This window comes from Gopherus flavomarginatus, chromosome 8, assembly GCF_025201925.1.
Source record: "Gopherus flavomarginatus isolate rGopFla2 chromosome 8, rGopFla2.mat.asm, whole genome shotgun sequence".
NCBI lineage: Eukaryota > Metazoa > Chordata > Testudines > Testudinidae > Gopherus > Gopherus flavomarginatus.
The window spans coordinates 71,214,663-71,230,714 of NC_066624.1; the positions used below are offsets into that span (position 1 = coordinate 71,214,663).

Sequence of the window (16,052 nt, forward strand, 5' to 3'; positions counted from 1 at the left end):
AGTCATCCAAGTAGAGGAACATGATGACTCCTTGCTTGTGAAGGGGAAAGGGGAGTTAACTCTGATGGCTGTCTCTTTTGCCTTTTAATATTGCTAAAATGTAATATGCTTTAAGAGGAATTTTCCAGAGGCTTCAACCAACCCCTTCATCACAAACCTCTGTGTGCCTCAAACACTGAGCTAGGGACTCTCAATTAGATTGGTCAAAAGATTATTAGCTCCTCACCCTATTTTTTATGTCCACAACTGCAACCAAGCATGAAGTTTTAAAAACACGAACTAGCTGACAAAAGCAGAAAAACGATCTGATATGCTTCAGTTTCTGTTATTTGGAGACTAAAAGCCACAGTTGATCTGATGTTTTATTTGCTTTCTGTTGTTGAGTAATATTTCATAGATAACGTATCACTGTGTTCTAGTTTCTCATTCAAAGTATTTGAAAGTGAAACCTGATGATGTGTTATATGTGTTAACATGAGTTTAGTTTAAATTGGGCCCACAAAACACAAATGAAATAAAAATAATGAAGATGAATGAAAAATCTTGATATTATCAATATTAAAATATTCTAAATATCTCCCAGATAATCATATTCTTACTTTTGTAAGGCATCAATGGAAAATAGGCCTCCCACTGTTTACTTTAAAAAACACATAAGAGACCTTTTATCTTATTTTCTGTTTCTATTATGTTCCATTCTCACTATCACAATGCAATGGCGTTTCAATCCTACCTTAAAGATTCTGGCAGATCTGTCAAAGACCTAGATAAAATTCACCAGTTTTGTTTCATGGTGTTACATGAGAACATTTTTTTTGTTTTTGATCTATATTGGTTTGCATCCCCCACACTAAGTTTCATTTTGAATTGCATGGGAATCCAAAATGTCCAGTAGGAACATAACTGAAACCAATGGAAGATCTACATGCAATAGTGATGGCAATATCCTCTCTCACCCTTCAATCTCAAATGCAAGCATTTAGGTTCAGTAGAATTTCAGCTTTCATTTTAAAAAGAGAACAATTCTAGTTTACAACAGGTTGAAATTTTTGAAACCAAAATTTTTCACAGACATATATCAGTTTCATCAGGAATCCATCCCAGAATAGCCAATAACCCACTAGCTAGGGCACTCATCTAGGTGGTAGGAGATCTAAATTCAAGTTATCGCTCCATGTGCTCCAGAGGAGAGACTTGAATCTGAGTCTCCAATATCTCTGGTGGGTGCCCAGTCCATCAGGCTATAGAGTCAGTCTCTTGTTCTGGCCCACTGAACATTTCATTATTTATACAAAGTGGAACAGCTCCAACAGGAGGGAGAGAAAGACTCTCACTATTGGTTCAAAGGGATGCCTCATTGTCTGTCAATTTTGAAAGGCTTCATTTTAATTCTGATATGAAATAAAAACAAACCTCAAAATCCCAAAATAGAATTCTTGTCCAGCCAGCCCTATTCTGGCCTTTCTGATTGGGAGGAAAATTCAGATGTGACTCTGTGCGCTGCCATCTGACTGAGCCTACTGACAGAATAAGAAACAAACTGCAACCATTCATCTCAGTGTGCATTAACCTTTCTACCAGGTATCAACAGCAGCAACAAGGGCCAGGTTAAAAATATAAAGTAACCCTTTCTGGAAAATAACTAAAACAATGGCTCAAGCCCCAGCCTAGAGTTATAGTTGGAGTTCAGCTCTGGGAAAAATAAACTGTCCTCTCCTAAAGATATTTTACTGAAGGGAAACAGAACACAGACAAAAAATATTTATGTATGTGAAAAGCAAGAAACCCAAACAACATACTCAGCCTTTATTCAATCCCACTAATCTCAATAAAGGTCCTATAGTCCAACATCCTAAACACCACAACTCCACGCACCTGAAACCCCACTCACATTGAGGCCAATGGGAGCCGGGGGGGGTGGTGCCTGGCTGCCTGCGGGCAAGAGCGGTGCACGGAGCTCATGGCACCCCTGCCTAGGAGCTGGACCTGCTGGCCGCTTCCGGGGCACAGCGCAGTGCCAGTACAGGCAAGGAGACTGCCTTAGCCCCACTGCACCACTGACGGGGGGCTGTGGGGCTAAGGCAGTCTCCCTGCCTGTACTAAGGTAAGCCCGTTCCCCAAACCCATCCCCAACCCCCAGCCCTGAGCCCCCCAACCCAGATCCCCCTCCTACACTCCAAACCCCTCATTCCCAGCCTCAACCCAGAGCCTGCACCCCCAGCCTAGACCCCTCACCCTCACCTCAACCCATAGCCCCCTCCCACACTTCAAATCCCTCAGCCCCATCCCCAAATCTGGACCCCCCTCCTGTACCCCAAATCTCTCATCCCCATCCCCACACCAGAGCCTGAACCCCCAGCTGGAGCCCTCACCCCTCATTTCTGGCCCTACTCTGGAGCCCACACCCCCAGTTAGAACCTTCACCCCCACCCCATCCCACACCCCTGCTCCCTGCCCCAGCCCAGTGAAAGTGAGTGAGGGTGGGGGAGAGTGAGCCACCAAGGGAGAGGAAGTGTAGTGAGAGGGGGCAGGGCCTCGGGGAAAGGGCAGGGCTAGGACATTCAATTTTGTGTGATTAGAAAGTTGGCAACCCTAGATGGCACCAAGTGTCTTGACAGTGCCATTAGAGAGACAAGATGAGTGAGATATCTTTTAATGGACCAACTTCTCTTGGTGAGAGAGACAAGCTTTCGAGTTTCACAAAGCTCTTATTTAGGCCTGAGCTCTGTATAAGCTCTAAAGCTTCTCTCTCGCTCTCTCACCAAGAGAAGTTGGGTCCAATAAAAGATATTACATCATCCACTTTGTCTCTCTAATATCCTGGGACCAACATAGCTACAACAGTGCATATGATAGTGCCCTGATTATTTGTTCTGTGTGGGTTTACTTAGGGGAGAGGAGTTAAATGGAAAAGGGAAAGGAAGAGGTGGGGAAGAAAAGGCAACATATCCTCTAAACATAAATCAGTAAAAAGTGATCACTAAGGTTTAAAAATTTGCCACTCATTTTCCCTTATGATTACATGATTTTCACAGTCCCTTTACAGCTATCCTGGACTGACTTTTGAATCTATGTAAACCATGACCAGAGGTTATGGGACTACTCCAAATCAAGTCCCATCCATGGGGTGTACCAGTACCCAAGTGGCCATTGGTAACACTAGGGCTATGGCTATACTAGAGAGCATACCACAGCACAGCTGCACTGATGTAGCTGCACTGATGCAAGCTTTCTAGTGTAGCCTCTCTAAGCCGACAGGAGAGAGCACTCCCATTCAAGTCCTCACAAGTGACAGTAGTTGTGTTGGCAGGAGGAGCTCTCCTTCTGACATAAGCGCCAGTGTGGGCAGTGCTAAATTGGCATTAATTATGTCGTTCAGGTTGCTGGCTAATTCAGACCCCTGAGCGACATAACTTATGTCAACTTAAGCTGTAGTGTAGCCAAAGTCTAGAGCTGGTGCAATCTTCTTCTCAGCCAGCTTCTGCAGTAAATCCCACTTCTACAATATGCTAAGCACCCAGTGCTTGCCACCAGGTGGAGCAGCTAAATAACAAGAAAGGCAACACAGTCAACAGATTAAGGGACTCATCTTCATCCTGGCTCTTAAGTACCCTTACCCATGGACCTCACACTTTTTAGCAGTAACAATTTGCCTGGAACACTCTCAAACTTCTGCTTATTAGTTCTAGACCCTGATTCACTGGCAAAATCAAAGGCAAAGAGAGAGATTAGAGAAACCCCAAGTATGTGGGTGAGAGGGCAGGGGGAGGAGAAGGGGTAAGACCCCTGCTCAGAGATGCTAGAGGGGACATGCCCCTTGAAAAGACCAGAGGGGAAGCAAGCCAACCGCCAGCCCCTGAACACACCCAAGGGAATCTGCAGCTGGTTGGGGTTTACCACAAGACAATGCAATAAGGGAAACACAGCTGCACGTGGGGTTGAGGGTTGTAACAGAGTTATATTCTGCTGTGTTGGTATACAGAAACAGTATAATGCTGAGGCCTTGATAAGTGCTAGTCACAAAGACAAAGTAAAATTCATTGGAATATGCTTGAATTCTCTGTCTGCTTGGGGCCTGGATTATTTGAAGAACAGCCCCTTCAGTGACGTTTGTAATGTTGGCAGCTATGGAAAAGTGCTTGTTTACCTGGGCCATTGAGGTGGGGTTAGCAGGCACGCAAAGTACTGAGGCAGCTTTGGAGTTTGCTGAGAGGCTAGAATAATGCCCCTTTATGGACCATATCATTACTGAAAGGGGGAATTTTTAAAAATCTTTTTAAAAATTAAGTTCTCTCAAAAAAGGTCTTTGGCAACAGTTGACTTTTTTTAATTACAATCTTGGTTGTCGAAAGCATAATTTTCCTGCTCACACCATGATGTTCAGACCAATAAGCTCTGCACATTAAACCATGTAGCAAGCCAGACATATGAGTCCTGTGTCCCAAATCCTAGCACTGCTACTGGTGAAGACACCAAGTTTCCCCTCCGTTTTATGTTGAAGCTGCATATTTTGCCAAATTCTGATGCAAAACCATCCAAACCTAGTTTTGCTCAAAGCTAGGCTCAGGCTCAGGCTCATTAACCTTTTGACACACAATGGCTTCATTGGGAATTAAACCAGCTGTGTTTCATGTGCCTTTTGGCTTTACCACCAAAACCATGCAGAGCTCTAGACATATATGTGATTTTTAGGCAGTTCAAGAGAATTTAAAAGCTATCAGCTAAGGAGTAAAAAGTAGGGAGAAGGGCGTTGGGGTGGGGGTTGGTTTTCTTTTTAATGATTACAAATATTCTTTTAAAAGGATGTTTCCTGTTTTGTTTTTAAATTCAAATGTCAGGTCTTAATATCTACCCTGGAAGAATCTGTGACTATTGGAGAAGGAGTGAGATTAGCAGATACTACCAACATGAAAACTGACTGGGAGCTGAAATACTGTGCATTCAGAGCTTCTAATACTCTTTTTCTGTTTGCTTGGGATGTTTTGTTAAAACCTATTTATCTAAGACATTTTAGAGAAAAGTTATTTTTGGTATCAGCATTCTTGCCCCTGCCATCAAGGGCTGGGAAAGATCCCCATGTATATTTCCGGATTATCTAAGAAGTCCTCCAACAACAACAAAAAAAGGAAATAGAAATAACAAAATTCAAATGCGTAAGGGGGAAAAAAGATGCAAAACTGCCAATCCTGCCCCCCTTTAATTTTTCTCCTAGGAGAGAATCTTTTAAACTAGCAAAAAAAGAAGGACCCATTCCTTCCCTTTTCTTTTCCCATGAAGGTCACCTTTAAGTTCTATCTGTCCATATTTGTATACCAAGCTCCGCACTGTGCTATGTGAATGCATTCATTTTGTGTGGTGGTGGCCACTGAGGTTTAGTCTCTTCAGTTCCGCTTTTGATTTCTGACATTTCCATTACCCTACACATACACACACACACATAAAAGGTAAGCAGGTAGAAAATAAGCTATTTGTCTGTGGAACAAAAGACTCTTAGTTCATGAACAAACTTCCTATAACTCATGAGTGTTCTTTATAAATGGCTTTAATTAATAATACTTAGTCATTCAGAAATGCCAAATTTCCCACTTAGAAATAAATGCATGTAAGAGATGTTGAAGATTTCTGTGAATATCCTATTTGTTTATAATGTCATTTTTATAACAACATAAGAATGGTTCTACTGGGTCAGACCAAAGATCTATCTAGCCTAGTATCCTGTCTTCCAACAGTGCCCACTGCCAGGTGCCCCAGAAGGAATTATCAGAAAAATCAAGTGATCCATCTCCTGTCACTCATTCCCAGCTTCTGGCAAACAGGCTAGGGACACCATTCCTGCCCATCCTGGTTAATAGGTATTGATGGACCTAGCCTCCATGAATTTATCTAGTTCTTTTTGAACCTTGTTATGGTCTTGGCCTTCACAACATCCTCTGGCAAGGAGTTCCACAGGTTGACTGTGTGTTGTGTGAAGAAATACTTCCTTTTATTTGTTTGGTCATCCCTAGTTCTTGTGTTATGAGAATTAGTAAACAACACTTCCTTATCTACTTTCTCTACATCGGACATAATTTTATAGACCTCAATCATATCTCCCCTTAGCTGTCTCTTTTCCAAGCTGAAAAGTCCCAGTCTTATTAATCTCCCCTCATACAGAAGCCATTCCAGACCCCTAATCATTTTTGTTGCCCTTTTCTGAACCTTTCCCAATTCCAATATATCTTTTTTGAGATGGGGCACCACATCCGCACAAATGTAGGTGTACCATGGATTTATAAATAGGCAAAATGATATTGTCTGTCCTATTATCTATCCCTTTCTTAATTATTCCCAGCATTCTGTTAGCTTTTTTGACTGCCATTGCACATTGAGTGGATGTTTTCAGAGAACCATCCACAGTGACTCCAAGATCTCTTTCCTGAGTGGTAACAGCTAATACGGACCCAATCATTTTATACGTATAGTTGGGATTATGCTGTCCAATGTGCATTACTTTGCATTTATCAACATTAAATTTCATCTGCCATTTTGTCGCGCAGTCACCCAGTTTTGAGAGATCCTTTTGTAGCTCTTCTCAGTCTGCCTGGATCTTAACTATCTTTAGTAATTTTTTATCATCTGCAAATTTTGCTACCTCATTGTTTACTTCTTTTTCCAGATCATCTTCATAGTCTGCTTTGGGTATCTCTGCTCATTAACTTGAAGCACATTATGACTTCTGACTCTATATAGACACATGTCAAACATAAGATTGAAATCCAGGCCATATTAAAGAAAATGAGTGTTTTGTTATTGATTTCAGAGGGGCCAGGATTTCCCACAAAAACAGTGGAATCTCATTTACTGTAAGAGACTCACAGAGACGCTGACCAAGCAAGCATAAAGGAGTTAACTTTTTCAGTTCATACGTGAGTGTTTGTACGTGCTCACAGGAGCGGCGCCAGGGTTTTTGGTACCCTAGGCGGGGGTCCTTCTGCGCTCCCCGTCGTTGACAGCAATTCAACGGCGTGGGGGGTCCTTCCACGCTCCCAGTCTTCTGGGCACTTCGGTGGCAGGTCCCAGAGCGAGTGAAGGACCCGCCGCAGAATTGCCGATGACGACCCAGAGCACGGAAGGACCCCCACCACCGAATTGCTGCCCTCCCAAATCCTGGTGCCCTAGGCGACCGCCTAGGTCGCCTAAATGGAAGTGCCAGCCCTGCGTGCTCATGTGTATAGGTGAAAGGCTATTACTAAAAGCAGTGTTAAAACGGAAATACATAATCAGAAACTGAAAAGTAGAACACAATTGCCTCTAGTTTGTAGACTGAAAGTTATTCTGCATACAGTTAACACCCCCTGCTTAAACCAGAAAGAAATCTACCAGTTCAAAAGGGACAAGTTAATGACCTCTTTCAGAGGTAACAAGAGGTAAGGTAATAGAATGCAGTATATTATACTCTAAGCTTGTAGTAAAAACTGTTTTTATGTCTAATAACCTTCCTTTGCTACTACATCTGCAAATTAAATAGACTGTAGCTATTTTTGCTTTCAGCATAGTGTGAAGGGATATCTTTTCAGGAATGAATGGAGTTGTTCTTTTGCCATTTATTTTAACATATTTTCTTTGTGTGAAACATATATCAGATTTTGGTGTGAAATCCCTTCCTAAAACAGCTGGATTTTCTCTGGTTAGATCTGGGGTAGAGACAAGAATCTTATTTAGCATAGACATAGACCTCCACCCCAGGATTTCCCAGACACTGTAGCTAATGAAAAATATTCATTAGCTGTAGAGTCAGCTGAGTAAAGGGCTCCATCAATGTTCATTACCTTGGAATAATCCATTAGTTAATGCTTTTCATCTCTGAGAATCCCAGTGTAAAGATTCTTGCAAGTACTAAATAGATTCAAGTGCCTGCCTTGAAGAAACTAAGTAATAATGACTATTGACATTTTTCAGTTGGCAGCAGTATTGAATAGTACATAGGACTAGCTTGTGATACCCTTATTCACATAAACTAGTAATTTACTTCTCAAGTAGTCAATGGCACAGTAAAGTACTTCTCAGGATGGGCGAGAGCACCACAAGCTATCCCACAATGATCTTACAATTAAATTAAATCCTCCTGCTAGCACAAAAGCCAATATGCAATCAATAAAATACATAATGGCAGAACATCACATTGTCACAAAATATTTCAAGGAAGTGAAAATGAGCCAAACCAACGGTTGAAGAATGTCATAAATATTCTATCGTCTATTTTACCCAGCTCCATTTTCCATAGAGTCTATGGACCACATTTTCAAAAAAGCTCACAATCTAATATTCCCTCATATGTAAACTTCTTTCGAAAAGCTAGCCCAGCATATCTTCTGCAAAACAATGGATAGTATCTTTAAGCAGCTTGGGCAGGGCCACCAAGAGGATTCAGGGGGCCTGGGGCAAAGCAATTTTGGGATCCCCTTCCATAAAAAAAATTTGCAATACTATAGAACACTATATTCTCGTGGGGTGGGGGTCTGGGGCAAATTGCCCCACTTCCCCCCCACCCCGGGCTGCCCTGAGCTTGGGTGAAATGCCCCTCTGTGCAGGGAGACAGTATAAGGTCTATGCATGTTTCAGTGGGAATTAAGTAGGGCATGCTGGGTGGCTGAATGCCTCTGAATTTCACGCAATAATTTTATTATAGGAATCATGCATTGCATACACACAACCCTGCTAGTAACACATTTACTAATTACCTAAGATATGTTTTAGGTGCTGCTGTTCAGTTCTAAGTTAATCTTGATTACTGATTTACACAGTAGTTTGTGTCACATTATAATGTCTTCTTGAAGGGGTAAATTGCAAGCATCCTCTCCACTTTCCAATCCAGCTGCAATTCCTAGAGGCTCATAAAACAAATTGCGTTTAACAAATTAAATGTCCTCTGTGCTGCTCTCAATCTCTATCCAACCATGTTGTGGTGCTTTGTCATGTGGGATGCTGGGGAAGTAACTTAGTCTGAAATACAGGAACAGTTTAATTTACAATATATTGGTGACACAAACGAAAATGTGTTGAACTCAAAGTCCTACTGGAAGTGCATCGCAGGGAGGTAGCAGCAATCTCTGAGTAGCATTTGACGATATTGAAGTCGCATATATTTGTCAAGCAGTGGCACGGGAGCTAATAAAAATGGTTTGTTAGAGGAAATGGTTGTTTTGAATGACTGGAGAAAGGACAGGGAGTTATTACACATTTGCTTTTACAACGGCTTCTGCAGGAGACTGGAATTGCAGAGACAAACAAGAGATCTTTTTTCAGAAGAGTCTGGGAGCGTTGAATCAAACTGGAGTCTCAATTCACCAAGAAACAGTGGAATATTTCACCACCGCAGCTCCGTGGTTAGAGTCTTGTGTTGTTTCTAACACCCTGTTTGTTGAGAAAGGATCACACAGTCACTGTGTCCACCTGGGAGCTTGGACTCTGTATACGGAGAGTAATAAATAGCCTGTGGTAAGTTTAACATGTGGCTGAAAACACATGTTCTTATTTCTCATTTTGCTTCTGAGTTGTTAACATCAACCTAAACTATCCCACTTGAAATCTGACCATTTCTCTCAGGATTAGTGCAAGGATTAGTCACAGTTGCAGTCCCTGAATCTGGGGAATGCAAGGAGGGTTCTCCAATCACCCCCAACAGTCTTGCATCACTCCAAAGGGTTGGTGGGGTCAAGGACTTGACCTCATCTACACCAAATTACAAAGTTAACTAAGCACACAGGGACAACAGGAGGCACCATCTTTAAGGGTGGAGGAGCTTGCACACCACTGAACTCCAGGAGTCTGTGCTTCCCCAAGACACAATCCATCCTCAAGCTTCATCTGTGGTAGTGTAGATCCACGCCATTCAGGATTGGGCCTACATGGTATGATCTAGCACTGAGTAAGATGCTCAGTGGTCCCCATATTTAAAACAAAATGATGATCATAAAGGGTCTGATTCAAAGCTCACTGAAGTCAATTGGAGTCTTTCCACTTACCTCAAGGGGCTTTAGATCAGGCTCTAAAACCTATAATCTGACTTCTTCAATGTGAACATGAGTATGTTTCCTTATTTTTCAGTAAAACAAGATATGGCAAATAGCACTGTTGAAAGTTATGTGCAGCTGTTCCAGATAATCATCTACATTCCCACCTTTGTCCTGGGATTGCTGTTCAATATGATGGCTTTGTGGTTTGTCTTTTGTAAGATCAGGAAGCTGACAGAATCAACAATCTACCTAGTGTCACTTATTACTTTGGATACCTTACTGCTGTTTACCCTCCCTTTTAAAATCATTTCCTTTGGCTCCCAGGGTGAGTGGAACTTGGGATCCGCATTCTGTTCATTTCTAGAAAGCCTTTACTTTGTGAACATGTATGGGAGTATTCTCATCTCCGTATGTATATGTGTGGACAGATATATTGCCATCCGACATCCATTCTTAGCCGTTTCCCTGAGATCTACCAAGAAAGCTGCTATGGTCTGTTCCATTGTCTGCTTGGGTGTCTGGGCCGGAACTTCCTTTACTTGCCAGTTCCATGATAGCACACACACTACATGCTTCTATGGCTTCTCTGATGAAATATGGGAAAACCCAGGTGTGCTTGTCACCTTGGAGACTGTGTTTCTTGGCAGCGTGACAGCAATGACCTTCTGCACAGCTCAGATCATCATATGCTTGAAATGGAGCAGAAAGTCAAATGATCCCCTTACTAACACAAGTAAATCAGTGAAGGTAGTCATAGCAAACCTCGCCACATTTGTCGTCTGTTTCACCCCTTTCCATGTGGCATTCCTCTTGTATTATTTGGTAAAAAGAGAGGTCATCACGAGCAATCTTCTGCAAATCTTACGCTCTTTTGTTCAGATCAGCCTCTGCTGGGCTAACCTCAACTGCTGCCTGGATGCAATTTGCTATTATTTTGTCCTTAAGGAGTTTTTGAAATCCCCACCTCAGGAGAGTCAGAAAACAACCAACAGTAGTTAATCAAAGTTCTGTAAGTCTCACCTATTCTTGGAGCAGAAGGGGAAAGCTTTTGAAAACTGACCACTGCTAGCTAATTTTGAAGATTGTTTTCATCTAATGCTCACTGAACTCTCTCTTAAGCCACCATCCAAAGGACCAGCAAAAATCAATTGCCAAATAAAAGTAGTTCTAACAGTCAAACATATCTGTACTTGAACACCAAATGGTTACCGGAAAATGTTGCCTACTGAAGAGCCACTTCAATAGGAACTGTGCAGGCTCAGTTAATGTAGGTGCCTAATTGTAGACATTCAAGGTGGAATTTATTTGAAAATATAAATACAGTGAAACCTGAACTAAGAACCACCTCCTTAATTGTTCTTTTTGCATCTTCTTTTGTCTTGAGATTTGTAAAAAATAAGAATTGAAACTATAATTATAATATAATATAAATGGTGACACAAATCCCAACCATGAGTGGTGTCTCTTGTTTTCTTGAAAAGTGTTTGTGTGGGTCTGACAGCCCTAGAGCCAGAGATCCTCTGCCTAGCCAAGCAGCAGACAGTGAGTGAGGCCCTGTCTCTGCCAGCTTTACTCACATTGACTTAGTTTGCAAGTAATCACATTGACTTAAGTGGAACTCCTCAATGAGTAAAGTACTTCTCAGCATGAATCAGGGTTGCATAATCTGACCCTATATTTGCATCCAGAGCGCCATATTAGCTTTGTGGGTTGAGGTTGTTTTGAACCAGTATGTCTTGGACATGCCCCTTCCTTGCTTTACAGTCATTCACTGTGGAGCAGGATTGTGGGTACCATTTCCCCACCAAAGAGCTACACCGCTGGGATATGCTAATAGAAACCTGCATACCCCTGGGCTGAATCAAGCCCATGCTTTTTGGGGATGTGCACATGTGCCCATTTGGAAATGAGATCACCAATTCCATTTCACATGGCTGATGTTTGGTAACAATTTTCACCATCTCCTAAAGATCTGCCTTTCAAATCCAGCCTGTGTTTTGTAACAGCTTTCCGTCTCTACAGACCTTGCCTATATTGAATTGGAGACCTAGAATATATGTTGTAAGGCTGCTAAAAGAGAATTTCAAAGCCACCCAGGGGATTTAGACACATGATCACCATTTAAATGAATGGGAGCTGTATATTTAAAGCCTCTAGACAGCTTAGAAAATCCCATACCCAATCTATACCTCAGTCAGGGCCCTGACTCGTCAATTCCCCCTTAGCATCTCCTTTTCATATACATCTGCACTGTTGATTAACTGTTGGCTATAACCTAGTTTTATTAATAAAATCAGAAACAAAAACAAGGCAATGAAATTTGAAAAACAAGTTTAAAGGAGTGCAGGCACCAGTGTCCGAAAGGAACTTTCATACCATTAAGAGATGCATGGCCAAAATACCCTTGGACCCAATGATGTCAACTAGCAACATACACAGCCCAGTGGGAAAAAAATTCTTTAGGTTCCTCAGGGAGGTTTAGTATTACCAAAGCCTAAACAAACAAGGCAACACAAAAATCTTCCATACACTAAAGCTAGCTTATCTATTGATTATCTGTCATACAAGTTAGCAAACTCATTTCATTGTCCTTTACCAAATTAAATTGTCCTTGAGACAATCCAACTCAGCTGTACAGGGTGAGACATATTCTGAATTCAGTAAATTCAGAGTAATTGGGCCATACCCTCTTCTCGCTTACTCTAGTGAGTATAATGGAATTCCTGATTTACAGAGGTGTAAGTTAAAACAGAATCAGGCCTGCTCAGGATTTACAACAATGTTTCTGAGATCACAAGCTGGTGCGATAGGTGCAAGATAGACTTTACTCACACTGCATAGTGAATATTCCTCCCTCCCCATGTGGATTAAATTCTGTAGGGTAAAGTACATTAATTCAGTTTCAGTTTTCTCTGTGCACACTGGGTTTCCGTTTAGCCCTATTAAACTGATAGCAAAAATATGAGAGCTAAATTACAAAGAAAGGAAGGACTAAGGTTCACCAATGCCTTTAACTCCTGTGTTCATTTGAAATCTCGTTTTAACAAGTTCATTGACTAAAGTAATTGATATACATGGTCCTGTTGATCTAGGATCTTATAATTTGGTACATTCATGCATTATTGGCTGCTGTGTAAGGAAAGAAACCCAACTTTTCAACAGCCCATTCACTGTACATATATAAAGGGTAACAACAAACATACATTATATCAATTTCTTCCATGAGCTACTGACCTTCGGTATGGAGTCTCCAGCCTGAAGAAATGAAATTCATTTGTGGTCATATGTTCTATTTATCAGATTTCAACAGAAAAATTCCATAAATACATTTATTGAAAAGGTGACTAAAAAATTACATAGATTTCAATTTATGCTGCTGTTTAGATCTCAAAGGTCACTTAAAGTTCACCAGTCTTCTTTTAAATAGTGTTTCAGCTGATGTAATGTTCTTCTTAAGGATTTGAATCTGAGTATTTAGGTATGTACAATAAAAGTATCCAGCAGCCATGTTGATAAATGTAAGCAAAACCCAATCTATACTTCATCTATATTTCATGTTTTTTTCCATTTCCTGTTGCCACTTAGTTCCAACAGATTTATACACAACTCACTGTAATTTTACTCATAAGAACATAAGAATAGCCATACTGGGTCATATCAAAGGTCCATCCAGCCCAGTATCCTCTCTACCGACAGTGGCCAATGCCAGATGCCCCCAGAGGGAGTGAACCTAACAGGTAATGATCAAGTGATCTCTCTCCTGCCATCCGTCTCCACCCTCTGAACTTAACCTCCATGAATTTATCTAGTTCTCTTTTAAACCCTGTTATAGTACTAGCCTTCACAACCTCTTCACGCAAGGATTTCCAGGACTGAGTGCTGTGTGAAGAAGAACTTCCTTTTATTTGTTTTAAACCTGTGGAATAACTCCACAAGATCAATAAAAGCATAATTTGGCCCAGCATGTCCAGTATTTCGTCAAATGCAGACCCATGGAGGGTTTAAAAAACAAACAAACAAAGAAAAGCTAATTCCTCATCTCGATTTTGAGATGAAGACAAAGGAATCAGAAAAGTTGATTTTCTTTGTAACTTTGGGCAAGTCAATCTCCACATCCACCAGTTCCCCATCTCTAAAACTGGCAACAATAATTTTTCATTTCCCCCACCCTTTGTTGAGCTTAGGGTATATATTACAATTTAGATTGTATTCTCTTTGGAACACGGACTGTTTCTTACTATGTATGTACAGCATCTAGCAGAAAGGAGTCACAAACAATAATTAATCTAAGGAGGAGAGTGATGCAGTTGGGTCTTGGTACCAGACACACAACATAGACAATAGCATTATTTCATTCATTCTAGAGAGCAAGGACTTGAGGAGGCCATAGAGAAGGCAGCTGAAATAGTCAAAGTGTGAGGTAAAGACATGGCTAAGAACTTCAGTGAGACAGGACATATACCAACACTGTTGCAGAGCTGGTCACAGGCAGTTTGCAGGCAGAGGAGATGAGGGAAATAGGGACATTAGAGTCAAGGAAGGAGCACAAGTTTTGGACAGCATAGAAGCAGCCAGAGAAGGTGCTGCTTCTCCTCTTTCCCCAAAGAGAAGCACTTCTTTCTCAGGCCTGGTCTACACTTAAAATGTAAGTCAACATAACTACATCACTCAGGGATATGAAGAATCCACCCCACTTAGCACTGTAGCTAATCTGACCCAACCCCTAGCGTATACGCGGTTAGATTGGTGGCAAAATGCTTCCATCACTCAGGGAAGTGGTGTTCCTACAGTGACAGAAAAAACCCTTCCATCACTGTAAGCTGCATCTACACTACAGAATTACACCAGCATAGCTACAGTGCTATAACTATGCCACGACAGTCCCTGTAGTGTAGACATGGCCTCAGACACTTAGATCTGAAGGGGCGATTTAATCTCAAATGTACTTCAAGACAAGGAAAGAAGATTGCCAGGAGCAGTAAAGGGGTCCACAGGTTTGCATATTTGATAGTCATTGGCACAAAACCAACAGTTATTTACCTTACAGAAACTGTGGTTCTCTGAGAAGTTTGTTCAGGTGCTTGTAGTGTGCATGTGTCTCATGTGTTCAAGGTCAGAATCTTTTGATCAACAATGTCTATGGGGGCCATGCCCTGCATAACCTTGTGCTCCATCTCAATCTGAGAGCATATAGGGAAGAGCAGCCCCAACCAGTTCTCAGTTCCCTCACTAATTCAGAAGAGAGAGACTCTGAAGGAGGGGGATGGAGGGCAAGTCATGGGATCAAAATGGATAAAACATCTCAAAAAGCTAGTTACTGCTGCCAGATCTCTATTTAAAAAGGTTTGCTGGTATAGCTATAATGTCAAATCTTCCCAATGTAGACACATCTTATACTGGAAAAAGCGTCATTTCAAGTATTGTTTATACTAGTTCAGTGAGCAAAATAAGCTACATCGTCTCTGCAGATTTCTGGTATAGGAATGTTTCTTAGGCAAGCTGCAGCGATTGCCTGAGCAATAGTTGAATGTGATCCAATTCCTGATGAAGGGGTAGACTAGCTAACTAATGCAATACTGTAATGCATTGGGTAACCCGGGAAAATAATATCAGAGAGACTAGCTGACCCTGCACTGATTTTCTAATGCCACAAATAAATAGGAGAATTATCAAGTGGCTTTGTTTTATCCAAATAATATAGCAGGGCACTGGGAAAATGTATGGTATGCAGTTTACCTTCCCCAGGTTCAAGTGGGGTTTGGAGAGGAAAACAGAGAAATTGATGGTTTGGGTTTAAATAAGAATCCGGCGCCTCCTTAATGAGGAATTTAGGATGAGGTCTCAGCACTACTTTATCCCTGTGGATGGACTACTTCATAAGGAGGACATGCCATTAATGCTTGGATCTCTGTCTGAACTGACCCTATAAATGAAATGGTTTACTGCTGGTAACAGGTGTACAGATACTCAGAGACCTCAATGTGGTCCTTTAGGGTATGTAATGACTAATCCATATGAGAATGACAAGATCTGGTCCTTCAAAGTGAAGTTCTTTAA

At 41.4% G+C, this 16,052-nt stretch overlaps 1 protein-coding gene across 1 annotated transcript; it reads left to right on the plus strand.

Moving 5' to 3' along the window:
* Positions 1–10,097: 10,097 nt before the first annotated feature.
* LOC127056369 (G-protein coupled receptor 55-like) lies at positions 10,098–10,994 on the plus strand. The gene has a single exon (XM_050964141.1). The coding sequence runs from the start codon at positions 10,098–10,100 to the stop codon at positions 10,992–10,994; it is 897 nt and encodes a 298-aa protein (XP_050820098.1).
* The last annotated feature ends 5,058 nt before the right edge of the window (positions 10,995–16,052 follow it).

Coding starts and splice junctions, on each gene's coding strand:
- LOC127056369 (XM_050964141.1), top strand. CDS start 10,098: ATGGCAAATAGCACTGTTGAAAGTTATGTGCAGCTGTTCCAGATAATC.